Source organism: Atta cephalotes (assembly GCF_000143395.1).
Source record: "Atta cephalotes unplaced genomic scaffold scaffold00013, whole genome shotgun sequence".
Classification (NCBI taxonomy): domain Eukaryota; kingdom Metazoa; phylum Arthropoda; class Insecta; order Hymenoptera; family Formicidae; genus Atta; species Atta cephalotes.
This window is the reverse complement of record NW_012130077.1, coordinates 1126623-1145387: the sequence shown is the minus strand read 5'-3', so window position 1 is coordinate 1145387 and position 18765 is coordinate 1126623. Positions and strand designations below refer to the sequence as shown.

Genomic DNA, 18765 nt, shown 5'->3' with positions numbered 1-18765 from the left:
TATATATATATATATATATATATATATATATATATATATAATATATACATATATATTTATTTATTAGATATATTTATTAGATTTATTAAAATATATTTTATAAATCATAGAATAAACAAAATTTTATCATTAATGTTAAAGAAAGTGAGTAATTTATTCGATGTGACTAGAAACATAATTAAGAAATATAATATTTAAATATCAAAATTGTAATATCGAACATAAAACTGATCGATGTAGACAATCGAATTTTGGACAGAGCACTGTTCGTTCCACTTCAACTTATTGCATTAGGTGCAGGAATAAAGAACAGACCTATAGTTTTCGTGAATACACCGTTCGAAAATTGACAGCGGGAAAAGTGTCGGTACATACTTGTTGGAGCAAAACGTGCAGAAACCGACCAATTTTTTCCTAAATCAGTATTATCCGTTATTATTTAATATAATATGGATAATGATAGCATGAATTTTCATAATATCGTAGACAGTACCGTAAGTATTAAACAGAATGCATTTTTAAACAATTTAATTGTGCGAGGATGCATGTTGGAAATGTGAGGTTAGGTTAGGTTAAATTATAGCATTAAATTAATTCTACATACATAAAAAAATACTTCTTGACATTTAAAGAAAATTCTTCTTAGCCTGAATTGTATAAAAAATGTATGAAAATTCGTTAAGGCAATGTATACATGCTCTTGAAATTTTTAGACCGCCGGAAAATTATCGCGATCATGCCGACATGCCGGTACCGAGATCGTTTCGTCTTCTTGTGGATTTGCTTTTTATAATTGAACATTAATTGTGTATTTTTCATCTTTTCTCTTTCTCTTCAATGTTTGTTATTATAGCTAATATTTTCTGTTAATAAAGCGAAATAAATGTCTGTACGAAAGTTGATGAAAACAGAGGAAAATTCTAATACAATTCAGTGTAGAAATAAAAGCTAAATCCTTAATCTTAATGTATTTGATTAATGAGTTCAAGTGTTTTAGCAGAAATAATTGACTACTGAAAAAAATTAAACGGTTATATGATTATTGGATGTATTTTTTATGTCTTTTGTTTTATATAAAATATAATTATATTTTCTAAAATAATTTAAAACATACTCATATATACTGTAAGGTTTAATCTTAGAAAGATAAGCATGCTTACATTTGATGAAATTTAAATTGCATTTCTTAAATAATTTTTACAATATATTTTATATTTTACATATTTTACACATTTTAGTATTTGTTTGGTAAGATACAGGGTTTCTTAAATAGCAGACACTAATCATATAGCATTCCTGATTAAAAATCGTTAAAAATTGAATTGAAAAGTCTTCTATCATTTTGCAATTTTCGTGATAGTTAATGGTTGGGCAGCCGCATACGCGCTTATTCGGCAATATTTATAAATTAATATTTCGTCAACCATTCCGAAAATTGCAAAATTGACTTTTCGACTTAATTTTTAATTAGGAATAACGCTGTATGATTAGTATCTGCTATTTAAAAAACACCCTGTATATATAAATAAAATGAAATTCAATATTATGCAAACATTTCTAATAGTTGCACCAACGTTGACTTTAAGCGGCTTAAAACTCTCCCTCTCTTTCAACTTCAAAGAGAGAAAGTGAGAGTTTTGAATCTCTTAAAGTCAAATTAATGTTGATGCAAATCAGGTTTCAATTTAAAAAAAATTAATATTTTTAAAATATATTTCCAAGACTATGAATAACTAGCTAAAGATTAAAGAATATTTAGTAGCGCATATATTTAATTTTTTTTTCTGCTTTTGTTAATTGTGTATTTTTCAATCATTTGAAATATGATTTAACAAAAAATTTTCAGGAACATGATTATAAAGTAAAGAAAACGAAAGAATCAATGTTGTTATTGAAACAGAAAATGTGCAAAACAGAGTAAGTGTTTCTTAAATGTTTCTATTTTTTTATTAGATTAATTTTTTATTAAATTAATTTTGATATACTATCAATATCATGAAAAAATTAATAAAATTTTTACTGTTTCAGTATTTTAATTAAGCAATATACTCAAAATATGAAAGAAGTTGAAAATTTAAAATCAAATTTGGAAATCGCAAAGAAAGAGGCCAAACACATAATATCCGATTATTCGTCCGCCAAGGATGAGATAAGGGAGTTAAAATGTGTAAATAAATAATTCTATTTTTGTGAATATTTACTTTGCGTGAATAAGCAAATTTCGATCACAATTAGTTCGAAAAGTTAATCTATTTATTTTTGCATGTTAACTGACACGCTTTTTTATTTTTTTGAAAAATTATTGTTTTGTGTCATCAATACGTGACAAGTGCAGATTTTAGTGCAATACAAAATTGACAGTGCATAAATGTATGTATTTTTGTAGTATGTAATTATTTAGCTTTATTATTAGCTTTTATTTTCTTTAAATTCTTTTTAAGAAAATATTGGCTATAACTTTAATTTTACATTAGAGGTTGAAAATGTGAATATTATATCTCAATGAATAATAATTAATTATGAATAAATAATTTTATTTTATATATTTATGCTATATAGTTTGCTCATATTGGCTGTTTATATTGATGTGAATATTCTTGATTAGATTTTTTTATAAGTATCGTTCTTTATTTTAATTATTATTATATCTTATACGTTAATAATATTTTTTAAATTTCAGAAAATTGTAAAATATGAGCAAAGTAATGAAAAATTAACGAACAAAATAAATGATTATAACATAAATATAGCTGCAGATAAACAGAGTATACAACAATTAACATGTAAAATAAAAGAACTAGAAGAAGAACAATCAGCTAAAATTATGGAACATAATTTGGACAAGTCATCCTTCGAAGGTAACGATAAATTAAATCTCTTTTATATTGTATTATTTCTGTTATTTCTATTATCTGTGTTATTTCTTATGTATATATTATGCGATATATACAAAAATTAAATTTGTTTATTATTTATGTCTAAATAAGATTTATTCTTTGTTTGTCAGATAAAATTAAAGAATTGGAACATGAATTAAAAATGTTAAAAAAGGATGATATATCAACTGTGACGAAAAAAGGTGGTAAAAAAAAGGAGAAAAAGATAATTTCTACAGATGTTGATACGTCTAAGCAAAGTATAAGTCAGTACAAAAGAAAGTACAAAACTTAAAGCACTTATTTTTTTATTGTTACTTATTATGTGAATCATTTATAGGTATAAAACCTACTTCAGATATTGGTATTAATGTATCACTGTGTAATATTGAATCAAGCATAAAATGCGAAGTACGAGACCAAAATATTATGACTGATGAATTTTATCACACAAAAAATGATCCACATCCATTGTTTTGTGAAAAATGTGAAGCTCATTTGTCCCCAGAGTTGACTCCTGAAAAAATATTCAAAACTATGGTTGCATGTCCAAAATTAATTGAGAAAGATTTGCCTCCTTCACCGAAAAAGATTTATTCGCCGCCATGTTCATTATCTAGTAAGTAACAGTGCAATGTCATATGCGTTAATCATATACATTCTTTTATTGTATACAAGATGTCCGGAAAAAAGCTATATCAACTTATATAACTTTTTTCCTTCTTTTTGGGTCCCGAATCACTTCCCGAAGTATTGCGGGCGATTTTCCGGATACTCTGTATAATATATCTATATTACATTGTATTATTAGATTTATTATGTTTACATCTATTTTTAATTTTTAGATACCTACCTGGATTTTACAAATAGAAATGAAGACTCTCTCTCTAAAATATCATCTATACCTCATTTATGTCCTTACAGCCCATATAGTGATTCAATAGCAGGCAATATAAAATCACAATCGGGAAGGTCATCCACAATGACACAAATTTGCGAAAATGTTGAATTAAGAAATACGGATATTTCACATATACCACTTGTAACCAATATATCCAGTAATCTCAATGCAATTCCTACCTTGTCTCAAAATAATAACTGTGCAAGGGAGCATTTCTGTTCTGATGATTTACTAGTTAAACATTCTATATCTATTAAAAAAATGAAAAGAAAAATCCAATCATTAAAAAGTAAAATGAAAAAGTTTCGAAGATTGAAGAAAAAAATAGATACTAATTCTCGTTGTCGTTGCGTTATGAATCATAAGGATGATATCTCGCTAAATTCGAATCTAATTTCTTTAATCTGTAAAGGTGTAGCAGAATATTTCAATGAGAAAAAAGAAGCATGTCCTAAAAATGAGCGAGATATCGATTCGGAAAAGTGTATTTGTTGCTCAAAAAGGACAGAGCTAAAAAGGAGACAATCATGTAACGCATATAAAAGCATGTTTTCGAAAATTGAAAATTTTGATGAAAATGAACGAGTACGAGATACATGTTGTGATAAAACTGAGAATGCTACGAATATTATTGATGTTTTACAATTTAATCATACATCTAAGAATATATTGTCGAGTGTACATAAGAATTCATATTCCAATATAAATATATCCAGCACATCTCTTAATGACATTGAAATCGACAAAGAGTTACTTCATAAGCAAAATACATTGCATTCAGTAGAAGTAGTACCTGTTGAAAATAATTTTACGATGTCACGTTTAAGCATTGACAAATTATATGTAAACAATGATATCTTAAATAAAAATAATGTAGTAGACGCTAACGATGTAGATAATCAAACTGAAACTGGAACAATGTCCTTGTCTAACAATAAAAAATCTTTAGATCATGCTGGCAAAACTATTGACATTAATACAGAGGAAAATAAAATAATAAAAAAAGATGAAATTATACATAAAGATAAGTTTAATGAAATATATGCAAATGATAATATCTCACATAAAGATAATATAGAAGATATCGATATGGATAACCAGAAAATTGGAATGATATCTTTATTTAAAGATGAAAATTTTTCTGATTATACTAAAGATAAAATTATCGACATTAATGCAGAAAAAAATAAAATAGAAAGAAAGGGCCAAAGTATGCATAAAGATCAAGTTGATGAAATGTACACAAGAGATGATTTCTTAAGTAATCATACTATTGATATTCAGATAGAAACTAGAAATATATCTAATGAAAATTCTATTGATAATGGCAAAATTGTTGATATTAACACAGAAAGTGAAATGAAAAGAAAGAGTCAAAATATGCATAACGATAAGATTAGCGAAATATATGCAAGCGATGATCTTTTCGACAAAAATAATGTAAAAGCTATTGATATGGATAATCAGATAGAAGCTAGAACAATATTCTTATCTAACGATACAAATTCCACTTATCATGCTTATAATAAAATTGACGTGAATGCAGAAGAAAATAAAATAAAAACAAAGGACCAAAATATAAATGAAGATAAACTTGATGAAATACATGCAAGCGATAATCTTTTAAGCAAAAGTAATGTAGAAACTACTGATACGAATAACCAGACAGAAACTAGAACAATATTATTAGCTAATAATGAAAATTTTACTATTGATGGCAAAATTGTTGATATTAATGCAGACAAAATTGAAATAAAAAGAAAGTGCCAAAATATATACAAAGATGAGTTTAAAATAAACACAAGCGATAATATCTTAAGCCAAGATAATGTAGAAATTGTTGATATGGATAGCCAGACAAAAACTAGAATGATATCTAACAATGAAAATTCCACTGATCTTGCTCATAATAAAAGTATCGTTATTAATGTAGAAAAACGTAATATAATGAGAAAAGGCCAAAATATACAGAAAGCTAAAGTTGGTGATCGCTTATTAAAGAATTTACGAAATTTAAAGAGAAAGAAGCAATCAATTTCGCGTATAAATAAGCAAGAGAATATTAAATCATATTCAGATCACAATTTTGAAAATCTTGAATTAGCAAAAAAACCGCGAATTGAAAACGAAAAAGAGATTAATGATAGTTCATTAAATCATATTAAAAATTTGAAAAGAAATTTAGATATACAAGCAGAGTCCACAAATAAACAAACAGATGATAAATTATGCTCTAACCATTATGAACCGAAAAAAGTACGAATCGCACATACTCCAAAAATGTCAGTTCATCAATTGAGCGTCAATAGAAATAATTCTACACATTGTACGATAAGAAATATAGCTATTTTAGCTACTTTAGCGATTCGACAAAAAAATAATGTAAATCAACAATTAAATATTGACAAGGATAATTCATTAATTGAAAGCAAGAAGAATCCTATAATAAATAAGAAATGTGATGAGGAAAACGTTGTCAAGTCTATCGAAACAAATAGTATTGACGAAAGACCTATAAACGAAAAAATTTAAATTTGATGAATATTGAAAATTCTCTTCAAAATAATGATATCACTCCACCTGCTATTAATATTGAACATGCTGAGCTTGCGAAATGTGATGATGTGATTGAAGATACAATCAACAAAAATATTTCAATAGATAGAGTAGTAGGAGAGACTTTGAACAATAGTGACGAGTCGAATGTAGTACATAACAATATTGTAAATGGTACAGCGAATAATTTAAAACTTGAAAAATCAATTTCATTGAGAACACGTGTTATTACCCGCTCTATATATAAAGACTTAAAACATGACAAAGTTAGTGAAACATTGGATACAATTAAAACTAGAAAAGAGATGTCGCCAATCGCTGAATTGGAATATGCTTCTGAGATATTTGGAAATAAGAGTCACAACGATCACATTTCAAATGATGAATCATCGGTTCTATCTGATCGATCAAACGTGGAAGCAATGCGAAATGAAGATTACAATAATAGCGGAATATCTGACGGGACTGTTGCAGTTCCATGTTCACCATTATCGAGAGACATCAATGAAATGAATAATGCAAGAAACATACAAGAAAAAACTTGTATTAGTAATAGAGTAATTAAGATGCAGGCTATCGAAATAAAAACTCAAAATAAAAATCTAGTCATGAATCAACGAAATAAAAAAATGGAACTTGTCTTTGTCCCTCATAATTTCGAGGAATCTCAGGCGCCAATATCACGATTATATAAATATATTAACAAAAAGAAATGTACCAAAAAACATAAATTATCATGTAAAGAAATAAAATACGCTTGTAAGATAACAGGTATATTTAACAAAAATATGATTTCAAGATGTAACTTTTGAAATGAATAAAAAAACAATTATATTTAGATCTAACAATCTATATTCCAGGTTTCAATAATTGATATAAACATAAATATATATAAAAATTTTATAGAAAGTATATTTCAAAATATATTTTTTTCTTAAAGAAGTTTAAAAAAACTCTTAGTTTTAAATGCTTTCTCTTAAAATATACTATTCTTTTAAACAAGATTATTAATTTAATTCTGTATATCACATGTTTTAGACAAATTTGTAAAGAAGCAACTACGACGACTTATGAATAGTGATTGGAAAGATTCTATATATAATTCTATACATGACGATATAAAAGTAAAATTGAAAAATACTTGCGGACCTCGTATCATAGCCAAGTTAGTATGCCATTTTGTGACTTTTAAATATGTAAAAATGTCAGATTAAGTTACATATATTAATTATTTCATTATATTAATAGAGCAGTATATAGCAAACAATTAGTTCCCCAATAATTCAACATTTATCTTGTTTAACTACAGAAACATTAAAGCATTGGTTAAAATGAAGCAATAAAATTAGAAGTTTGCATATTAAATGAATAAAAAGAGGAAAATAATATTTCTTTTGCGTCCATTTTAGATGCATAGTAGAGTTTATAATAGACGAAGTCGATCATACAGAAGCTTTGGATAAATCATTTACTCCCCCAGCACCATTGATGACGAAATTTGAACAGAAGATCGTAACGTTATTATTCGATTTAGAAGCATCGAAACCAATGGTGATTTATTTCGTACAAGCCGCCATCGAATTTCATATGTTTAGACTTGATAGTGATGTGAAGGTATATTTTATTTGTCTATAATAGAATATAATAATTTAAATCATGTTGTTATGATAACAACTTTTCAGTTTTAAATTATTAATATTTTTATGTAGGACCCGATTGATTCGCTCACACGGATATATGTCGTTCTGTCACGTATTCAGAAGGATAGAGAAAAAGTACGCATGATGTGTTGCAGTGCTCTCTATTGCATGAATCTGAAATCAATAGCTGTTTTAAATACAATATTAATGTGCTGGTCTGAAGTTCTTCCGAATGCTGAGACGAACAAAGGTATCATATACATTGCAAGAAAAGCTAGTTTGTCAAGAAAAACAACAATAAATTCGATACATCACTGACATAGTAATGAATGACTTCAGCTTTAATCATTGAAATTGTGCACAAAATTGCATCGTTTATGTTTATAAATGTATATTGTTTAATGTATATTGTTTAATTCTTCCAGAAATATTATCAAAATGCATAGCCTTTCTTATCAACTCACTACATATTAGTACCGATAAGGACCGAATATTAAAGAAATTAAAGCATTTAAAATCATTGGTATCGAGATGTCATAACTATACTAGCGAAACAGTAAATGATATTGTTAAGGAACTTATGACTGTTCTTAAAGGTAAACATATTTGCCATTATCGCACATTTTTTTTCTATTATATTAATTAACTGCAAATTATATTTTGTTTAGCTAAACGGATCGAGGGTTTGGATACAGCTATTATACTTATTGCAAAGCGAGAAAAGGCACAATGGACATATAAAAATATTATTGAATCTGTTCTATTACCAATGATTATAAGTAATCAACATCCCTGCATATACAGTGCATTTTCTTTACTCGGTAAATTTTTTAAAATTATTGTATTATATTATTATTAAATTATTATATTATATTATATTATATTATATTATATTTTTGATGAAGGAATACTAATGTATTCGATATTATATTATTACTTACAGGAAGGCTTTTGCGCGCATTTCCATTACAAGATAAAAATCAAATTGTGCACGACATCTCTGAACAGCTCTGTGTCCTTATCCAATCTGGCCAAGGTAGTACATTCATTTTTCATGTGTATGAAAAACTAATTTTCAACACACCGATAACATATATTTTTATATACACATATATAATCTATACATATATAATCTGATTAATTTTTTAAATAGGTTCACACGATCAACAAGAAGGCATAATATCTGCATTGCTCAGCCTTTCCAGACAAAAATTCGATGTTATATCGTGGCCTGTAATAAAATGGACGCCGAGTAAATCTTTAAGACCGATTGTCGACACACAACTGCAGACGTTCTTACATACACGTACTTCAAAATTTTGGAAAGAATATTTACAGAAAAAAAATATTAAACTTATCCAAAGTAAAACTTGAAGTTGATGAAATTAAGTAAGTGTAATTTGTTGTTAAATCTTTGTGTAATCAACAACTCAATGCTAACAATAATATTTTTAATTAAGCAGAATTACAATAAGAAATATGTTGATTACGAACATAACGTTTAATGTTCAAAATTTGAAATACCAATTATTGTTTGATTTTAGCGAAGTTATAATACTTATAGTTTATATTTGATATAACATGTAGTTTTATTTCGCTGTTGTCATCTTGCTTGTCATGTTTATCTAATATAATTATTTAATTTTTCTATTAATTTACACATATTAGAATATATATTTATTTTTTAAATGTGGATTAATTTTCACTCTTAAATTCTGTACAGTTCTGCTTGTTGTTAAAAAACCGTTTTTTAGTTCTAGTATTTATAGAAGAAAATTACATTTTATTTTATTATAAAATATTAAAATGTTTTCTTTTTATTTAGAACAAATTGATATTTCCTCTTGTAAAAATATATATAAATATTATAAAATTAACGCCTTTATATTGCTTATTAATTTTCACGTAATTCTTCTGTTAAATATCTCATAATATCAAATAATTACTCTCTGATTTTCATTTAAAGATTCGAAAGACTTAAAAATAATACATCTATACATTGTGTGGCCGAACTAAATAATAATTTAAAGAAATGAATAAAACATAATTAAAATCAATAAAATCATGATAAAGAATTATAAATAACTATTTTGTAAGTATCAACATCTACTATTGGATTTGACTAAAATTTAATACATTTTATATTCCTTAAATACAATGTTATTCAGTGATAAAATGAAATAAAATGAGATATTTGTATGATTATAACATTTCGATCTATTTCATGAGCAACACATTGAATTAAATAGCATTTCTGAAATAGCATTGTAGAATAAACGTTAACAGTAAATCATTTCAATTGATATTATTTTACTTTAATATTATTCGAAATATATATCACAAGAATCTCGCCGGATGTGTATATATTAGAATATCAATAAAAAAAATAAGATCTAATAAAATGAATAAATCGCGTCAAACATCGATCACGTGATTTAAAAATTTTCAAACAAGAGAGATTTTATAGTTTTTATTTTAATATAATAATGATAAAAGTAATTATAGTAGCAATAATAATATATAATAATAATAATAATAATAATAATAATAGATAATATTTAACATATCGTAAGTTTTCATTCACAGAGCACGCTAAGTTAGTACATGTACAAGGTTTTTTTACAAAAATAATAACAATGTTTTGATGCAACATTGCCGATCGATAATATCTCTCTTTTTACCTTTGTTAAAACGTGGTTTAGCAACTTTCAGATCAATTCTTAGCCATTTCCAAATTAACTGAATCTTTGGTATGTGATGTCGGATAGCATATTATAAAAGTTTGGTATATCTAATCCACTATTATCCACCATCATAAAATACCCGCAAGAATGAACATAAGGATTGTCATTTCTAAGAACCAGCCATCGGAGAGTGACGCGGAATAAAGATTTGGGAATTTGAATAAAATGGTATCATTTAACAGAATAAAAAATTAATGGCTGTAAGCATCAGTTAATATTATTGCTTTCGTATTGACTAATCGTTATAACTAAATTGATCAACGAATGATATCACAATACTATTGCAAATTGAGAATGAAGTTTCGTAAAATATTGTTTATTCTTTATTTTGATTTTTAGCAATTTCATGGAGTTGTGCGCCAAAATTCTAACTATGATAGTATATGAAAATCGACAAGAAATTTGGAACAATAAAGAAAATATATGTCATATATAATCGTATTTTATGATATATTGAATCGAAAATAGTCAAATTTTTTAAATTAAAAATTCGCATTTACTAATAGTTATTAATTTTGAGTAAACTAATTTTGAGCAGCGTATACATCTTTCGTTTGACTATAAGAAATGCATCGTTTAATAGTATTATTTCATACATCTAAAATTACAATTAACTCAACATGATATAATTTAAATAATGCTATTTACTTCAACTATATAGTAAGAGATAATTATCGATGGTGCGCGAAGGAAACCGCATTTATATCATGTTTTTGGATGACATTTTGGTGTCGTTTTTATATTTGTGTGTATTCGCACAGAATACAATACGCGATGTTATCTGATGTAATAAAATGTCATCTGTATGATACACTAATTGTATAAATTATTACCCTCTCAAAGCTGGTTATCATAATGCTTCATTTATCATCTCTGACGACAATTTACAAGATACAAATCATAATAAGGCTCTCGTTTGATTGGTTTGGATTCGGCCGAGTCAAGGAAAAGCATTAGATTAGTGGAAATACTAGTTAATCATCGAATGACATGAAAAAGAAAGGTCTTAAATTCAAGATCTCCGCATAGATTATCTTCAATTACAATGTCATACGCTAATGTTCCAGCAATAATTTTGTTGTGTGTATTTGTTTAGAATATGGAACAATGAATATTATCATTTGATTTGGAAACAAAAGAAAACATATGTTTAAAATATAGGACAAGTGACAATTTTATTATCTGGAGACACGGTAGTGTCTCAACGCTAAGCCAAGTTTAGCTATACATATATGTATACAATGGAAGTATTAATTCCAAGATATTATAGCGAGTACTTTATTAATAAATTTTTTAGAAATAGCATCTTAAAATTAGAAGCAAAGGCCATTTTTTTTCTTTCATGCCATCCGATAGTTCTGTATTAAATACGCATTCTGGATTTGGATGTGACACAGTGCACACAATCACACATTCTATTCTCAGCACTCGTTTCGATACTGTGTATTTCATACATTCCTTTTCACAAACAAGTCCTTATTAAATAGTTTTATTGAAATAATAAGAATAATTTCTAATAGTAAACAAATAGTCATAATTAATTACATTAGTTAATAATAATAATAATAATAATAATAATAATAATAGTATACGTACGTATTATTATTATTATCATTATATATTACGTAATATATATAGTAATAATAAATTAGGAACCACGTACAATATGAAATATGGGAAATTAAATTAGAATACATTTTGTTAATGAGGACTATTTATAAATAATAAAAATACCATCTGTATATTCGCTTTTATAAATGTTTAGGCCACGCTTTCGATTCTTACATTAAGTTTTTTTTCTCTTTCTCTTTAGCTCTATCTTTTTGTAGTAAGCAGAAATCTTGAGTAGTTTGAATAGAGAAAGCCGTTTGTTGTCATAACTAACGTGTCTCAAAGCGACGAGCGACGGGTGAGTGATTAATATGAAAAAGATGAAACAAAACAATGTTTGGAAGCTTTCCTTTTTTATATACTCGAGAGTATCTACAAATATACAAATTACTATCGTCGTTTAATGTCTTCAGTACCTGTTCTGTCACTCCATTAGGTATGTTTCCTTTTAACAAATTATATAATTATAAAAATATGCATTCGGTTTTTTTTTTAAGCGCAGTGCATCATGGTACGATGAGGTATCAGGCTGATGGAACGTAGTAATACGATGTGGCGAAAACATTGTTTTTTATAATTAATATAGCTTACGATCCGAGATATATTTAACGTAAAATAATTTACTATTTACAAGAAACTGAGACAAAATGACAAGAAGGCCCATCTTTCTGTACGCGATGAAATATCTCCAAATATACATATCAATTCCACTCTGTTGCATTATTAACATAATATTTGTAATACTGCATAAACTGTAAAGCAATCTGAAAGTTGGAAAAATTTTGAGAATAGAGAAATGAGATGTAAAAAAAATTATAAATCTGGTAGCAATTGTGCATGTAATCGGAGACTGAGCCTTTTATTTAAATAAATAAATAATGAAACAAGAGAGAATGATGCATGATCAATATAATTTAATATTAAACATAGCAATTTTCTTGATTTTACGAAACAACAATGCCGGCATTTTATTTTTTATTTTACGTACGAGATGAATATTAATGAGAAATGATATTCGAAATTAATATTTGAAATTATATATGCGTATATCATTCAATATCGAGATAAATAGGACGAAAAGTATTCTTTGAATTTCATATTAACTCTCATCTATGCAAACAGATGAAGTTATTTAGTCGCAGTTTTACAGGAAATTAGCAAATTATGATCTGCGCAAAGTCATTGAATTTATTATTCTACCGTATTTGTTGCTTTATCTTGTAATAATAGCTAACGTGTTTTTAATTCCAGTTTTTTTTAAATTTTTATCGCTTTTAATTGCAGATATGGAAACGAAAATTAATTCACTATAAGTACGTCATTTTTGTGTGCCTAAGATTTGGTAAACGATATTTCGCATTATAGGAGCAAAACGTCTTGAGAAAATATTTGTCAATATATAACAGTACAACGCCGGATGGCGATCTGACGTCAATAGACTTTCTAACCGATTAGTAATAAATAGCATCTCTATTATTAGCGGCAAAATGTATTTCACATGTGCTTAGGGAACTATTGCTTTCTGGTAAGACATCGGATTTAATCTAGATTTAAATCTTAGATATTTCTACGTAAGACACATATGTTCATTAACCCTTTGATACTAATAGTACGTTCCATCGCGTTCACGAACATTCTTTGGAAGAGCCTAGTGAAAGTATAATGTAAATTACTAGATCTAATCGCAATGTATTAGACCTCTGCGACGAGAATATGAGCTATTGTAGAACGTATTTATGTTTATATATTATCATATGTATCCGGAGATATATCAGATTAAAGTCTTTTACGAATAACAAAGTTAGGATAAAGTACAAGTAGCATACGTACCAAGGATCAAAGGCTTTACCTTGTCTACTATCAGCGCTTTGCAGCTATTGATTTCTCAATGTTTTACAAGATTTTGTCACTAGCGTGTATCAGCGTCCTGCGCTCGTAACACGGTTAGCAATTGGACGACGCTCATCGCTAATTTTAACGAGAGAAATACACAGACAATTTTCTTTCTCTCATTCTTATTTGATCTTACTTGATCAGGTGTAGCACAACTATTTGCTTTCTTACAAACGAGAGTAGAAAGGCACTACTTTTACAACTGTGTGCGCGCGCGCGCGCGTGTGTATGTGTGTGTATATGTGTGATGCGTGTATTGTTTTTCTTTCTTTTTTATTCGTTGATGAGTGATGACAATAAGACGCGATACTATACAAACGTTTACATAAAAACCAACATTCAATGGTCGCGAATCTGTCACTTTCACAGAAGAATCTACGGAAACGTTTCGTCCTCGAACGTCACGTTATTCATGCGAAGTCTTGTTCCACTTTTAAACTTTTGAACGTAAGATTCTTCGTGAATCGTCCATCGAGCTGTAGAAGGAATACACAATAATCGACGAGCATTAAACGTCCCTTCGATCAAACGGAGTACATGAGTGCGACAATACGGGGAATGTCTTGATATTACGATATAATAATCGAAAAGAGCCAATATTGTCGTGCCGTACGTGTCATCAGCTTAGAAATCGTACTTGATTTATGTTCGTTTTTTTTCAGCACCGCGTTAGGATGGTCAATCACTCGCTGAATCAAATAGTGGGATTATTTCCAATACGTTCGCTAATAAAGGCTACTAAAGGCCGCTGCTGTCGAGATATTTCAAACTACCTTCAACTAATCGAGTAGTTTATTCGACGATCTTTTGTACGTCTCGAGTATCGCCGATAACGAATCCTTGCAGCAAAACATTGTATATGGACGACGCGTCACGTAGTTCGCTATTGGCTCGAGGGCTTATTCTCGCTGATGGATGCCATCCTCATCGATTCCGTTTCTGGACAATTCCAATTGGGCATTCTCGTTTGTTCTATCGTCGCCTAAGAAAAGATATTTCGAATGATGTATTATTATTATTGATTGTCGCGAATTATTGGAATCTGCATTTCGCATCTAATCAACATTAATATTTAGATAGAACTGCGTGACACACACATACGCACGCACGCACGCACGCACGCACGCACGCACGCACGCACGCACGCACGCACGCACGCACGCACGCACGCACGCACGCACGCACGCACGCACGCACGCACACACACACACACACACACACACACACACATTATCTTACCGAGTTGTTAGAATTCTTGGCCATGAAGATCATAAGAGAGCGGCTGCGGTTGCTAAACGGCCTCAGCTCCGGATCTCGGCCAGGACCATCCACCGTATCGACGCAGTTATTGCTGCAATGAAAAGAAAAAAGCTGAATGTAATATTTACTGTGAGTCTGAATCTGTACCATAATAAGAGAGTTGTGAATTCCTTCGAGAAGTTAAAGTTGTGATCGAGTTCTACTATAACTAAAATAACGAGAAATAATAAATAATAAATAATATTAATTACCTCGATCGTAATTCCTTCTGTTTTCGCTTACAATGGATATAAGCCGCTATACAAATGATAACGACGAGGAATACTGCTATTGTGGCACCGCCGGCGATGCTGGCTGTCTCCAACATTACTCGTTGCCGTGAAGCTATAAAAAAAATCATTTTTATTTCCACTTTGTTAAATAATATATTCGGAAAAGAAATAATATATGATACTTCAATACTTATGCGATTTAATAATTCTATTTACTTTAATTATATTTTGGTAACAAAAAAGAAGTTCCGTGAAAGACTTTAGTTTTCAAATTACAAATGTTGTTAAATACGATAAAAAGTGTAATATTTTTGTCTAGAGTTTGTCAGTAATATACAATAAATTGAATTAATGATATTAATATGTGATTGAAGTTTGGAGGAGCGTTCGTAGAGCGAAAATTAAATATAAGCTCACAGTGCCCACATTGAAATAACAGACAATTGAAGATATCACTCATATATACATGTGACCGAAAATTTTCCATGTTTATGTCCAGGCGTTTCAAACGAAAAGTGCGAATAAAATGCCTGAAATTACTACCGATTAAAAAAAATAATTCGTTGAGATCGTGTACCCGGAAGCGCTTCGAATAATGGCGAACACCCGCCTGATCGGCCGTACGTGCGCTCGCAAATTTCCTACGTTTGTCCCTGCGTCCAGAATCAAAATCTAAAAAGTGTTTATATAATGTCTGAAGTCTAGTGCACACACGCCATGTGCAACGTCTCAAGAGACACCATTTATGCTAGTTGCCATACGCAAAAATTGTATTTGCCAAATTATCAAAATGCCTACATTTTACGAAATTTAACCAAATCCTCTCTACATGATTTTTGCTGTTAAATATTATTACGGATACAGAGAACTCCCTACAACTACAATACTATTGTGTACTCTAGCTAGAAAATGAGATTGACTTCTGACTATTTCTATTTATTCCTTATTCTTATTCCTCACTCTTTCAGACGTCACAGTAAGTAAGTAGTAGTAAATAGTAACAAATGAATACAGGCGTGTCGTTCTACTCCTTAAAAAAAACTTATGGGGTGGAGAAAGGTGCTCGTGAAGGTCTGACAGTGAGCGTCATTTTCTTGTTGAACAGCGAATTTAAAATTGAGCATGAACGTAAATGACCCCCATATACGCTCAATGCATATTTGTGGTATAAATAAGAAAATGATTTTATTCGTGTTATTCGATTATTTTTATAAGTAAAACAAACACATACATATATAACAAAAAAAATTTTTATTTAGTGTTATCTTACAAGGAAACACAACCAATCCTCCTCCGATTAAAATGAGCTTTTAATATGTTGTTCTATGGACAAGAATAAGAGATAAAGAGATAAGAAAATAAGAGTATTTTTTTATATTGATTGAGTTGCATCTTAAAGAGGTGGAAACCTACCTTGAAAAAAAAAGAAAAAAAAACGAAGTGAATATCTTCAAAACTAAAAGAGATTGAAAAAATTTTCCAGAATGTAAATTGAATGAACTTCAAAAGTACTTTATAACTATAGTAAAAAAAATTTTTTAATTTTTCGAAAATTAAAGAGAAAATTAAATTTTACGCTGAAAATAATGTGTATTAAAATCACGCTCCGAAAAATTATTTTTCAGGTATGAATGAAATCGTTTCTATATACACGTTCCATATTCATTTCATACTGCGTTAGCTGCGTGAAATAGCGATGAGGATAAACACAATTCGTTACAATGCAATATCAGTACAGTAATGACTATTGAAATAAGTTTTTTTAAGTAATATTCATCATAATAAGTACCAACAATAATAGTGACTTTGTAAAATTGCTAAAATCAGTCAAATCTTTTGAAGATATATGAAAGAATGTACGAAATATTTTGGACAATTAAAAACAAAGCATGAATAAAGAAATTATTATGTTTATAAAATTTTATTCATTTCATTTTCATCGTAGAGCAGCTAATTCCAGTATTTAATATTGACATGAATAATGTATTACTAAGACGTTGCGTCTTATTAGTGTGATGCTATGCAGAAAATAGATTTGCTGACGTATTATTTTGTTTGTACTTTGTTAACGTGAAAAAAGTAATTATAATGCGTCTTATTAATGCAACGCTATGTAGGAAATAGATGTGTTCCTATGTGCAATAGGCTAGTAGCATAAGCGGCACTGATTGTGAATTGTACAGTGGATTGATACTGTCAACTTTTCAATAGAAATAACGTGCAAATGTGGTACTTCTTATAATTTAAAATAAATATAATATGCAATTGTAAAGTTTACAATATAAATTGAAAGTAACGTGCAAATGCGATGTTTCTTATCAATTCTTAACAAAGATACTTATTTCATTATTAATAATTTATTGCATTTGTCAATAATTTTTGTTTTTCATACACTTTTCTTTCTACTATTGTTAATGCACAAAGAACATTCTAAATCCGTGTAAACTTGTTTATTTTACTTCACTGTTAGGAACGTAATGCTCCAACTTCCTGTAATGAACAAAGAAATCTTCATAAAGGTGCCAATATTAATTCACGATTAGATTCCGAAACTCGATTTCGAACTTATGGTCAAGGACATTTATTGGAATTTCTTTGAAGATCAGAAGTTAATCAAGGAGATTCTGCTGAAATAATATCACCAAGATCTCACGAAATTTTGAAGATTGAGGTAGATAGACGGAAATTATTTATTAGTACATGAGCAAAACATTAAAAAATATGTTTTTGAAATTGTATTACATAAATTGTATTATATATTTATTTTTATATTTATAGAATATAAATTAAGAAGTAATGCATTGGCTATACTTTTTATTAAAAACAAATAATTTTTGTTTATATTATTATTGTTTATATTATTATTATTATTATTATTATTATTGTATATATCGTATGTACATTAAAAATTAATTTTCCTTATATATATATATATATATATAATAATAATAATAATATATATATATATATATATATATATATATATATATATATATATATATATATATATAT

At 28.3% G+C, this 18765-nt stretch overlaps 2 protein-coding genes across 2 annotated transcripts in view; one reads left to right on the top strand and one right to left on the bottom strand.

Moving 5' to 3' along the window:
* Positions 1-358: 358 nt before the first annotated feature.
* LOC105617661 (protein PFC0760c-like) lies at positions 359-9347 on the top strand. Its single transcript, XM_012199218.1, has 18 exons — positions 359-494; positions 1847-1917; positions 2029-2167; positions 2681-2858; positions 3008-3142; positions 3217-3495; positions 3722-4735; positions 5711-5854; positions 6014-6138; positions 6187-6303; positions 6384-7104; positions 7372-7498; positions 7743-7947; positions 8043-8223; positions 8399-8569; positions 8642-8794; positions 8917-9009; positions 9127-9347. Exons 1-18 carry the CDS (start codon positions 450-452, stop codon positions 9345-9347), a joined length of 4119 nt encoding a protein of 1372 aa, XP_012054608.1. The 5' UTR covers positions 359-449.
* Positions 9348-15104: 5757 nt separating this feature from the next.
* Positions 15105-18765, bottom strand: part of LOC105617411 — a 39674-nt gene continuing 36013 nt past the window's right edge. The window contains exons 5-7 of the mRNA XM_012198965.1: positions 15733-15865; positions 15461-15572; positions 15105-15203 (exon numbers count right to left, since the gene is read on the bottom strand). Of these exons, the coding sequence (XP_012054355.1) occupies positions 15105-15203; positions 15461-15572; positions 15733-15865 (344 nt within the window). The remainder of the gene's footprint in view (positions 15204-15460; positions 15573-15732; positions 15866-18765) is intronic.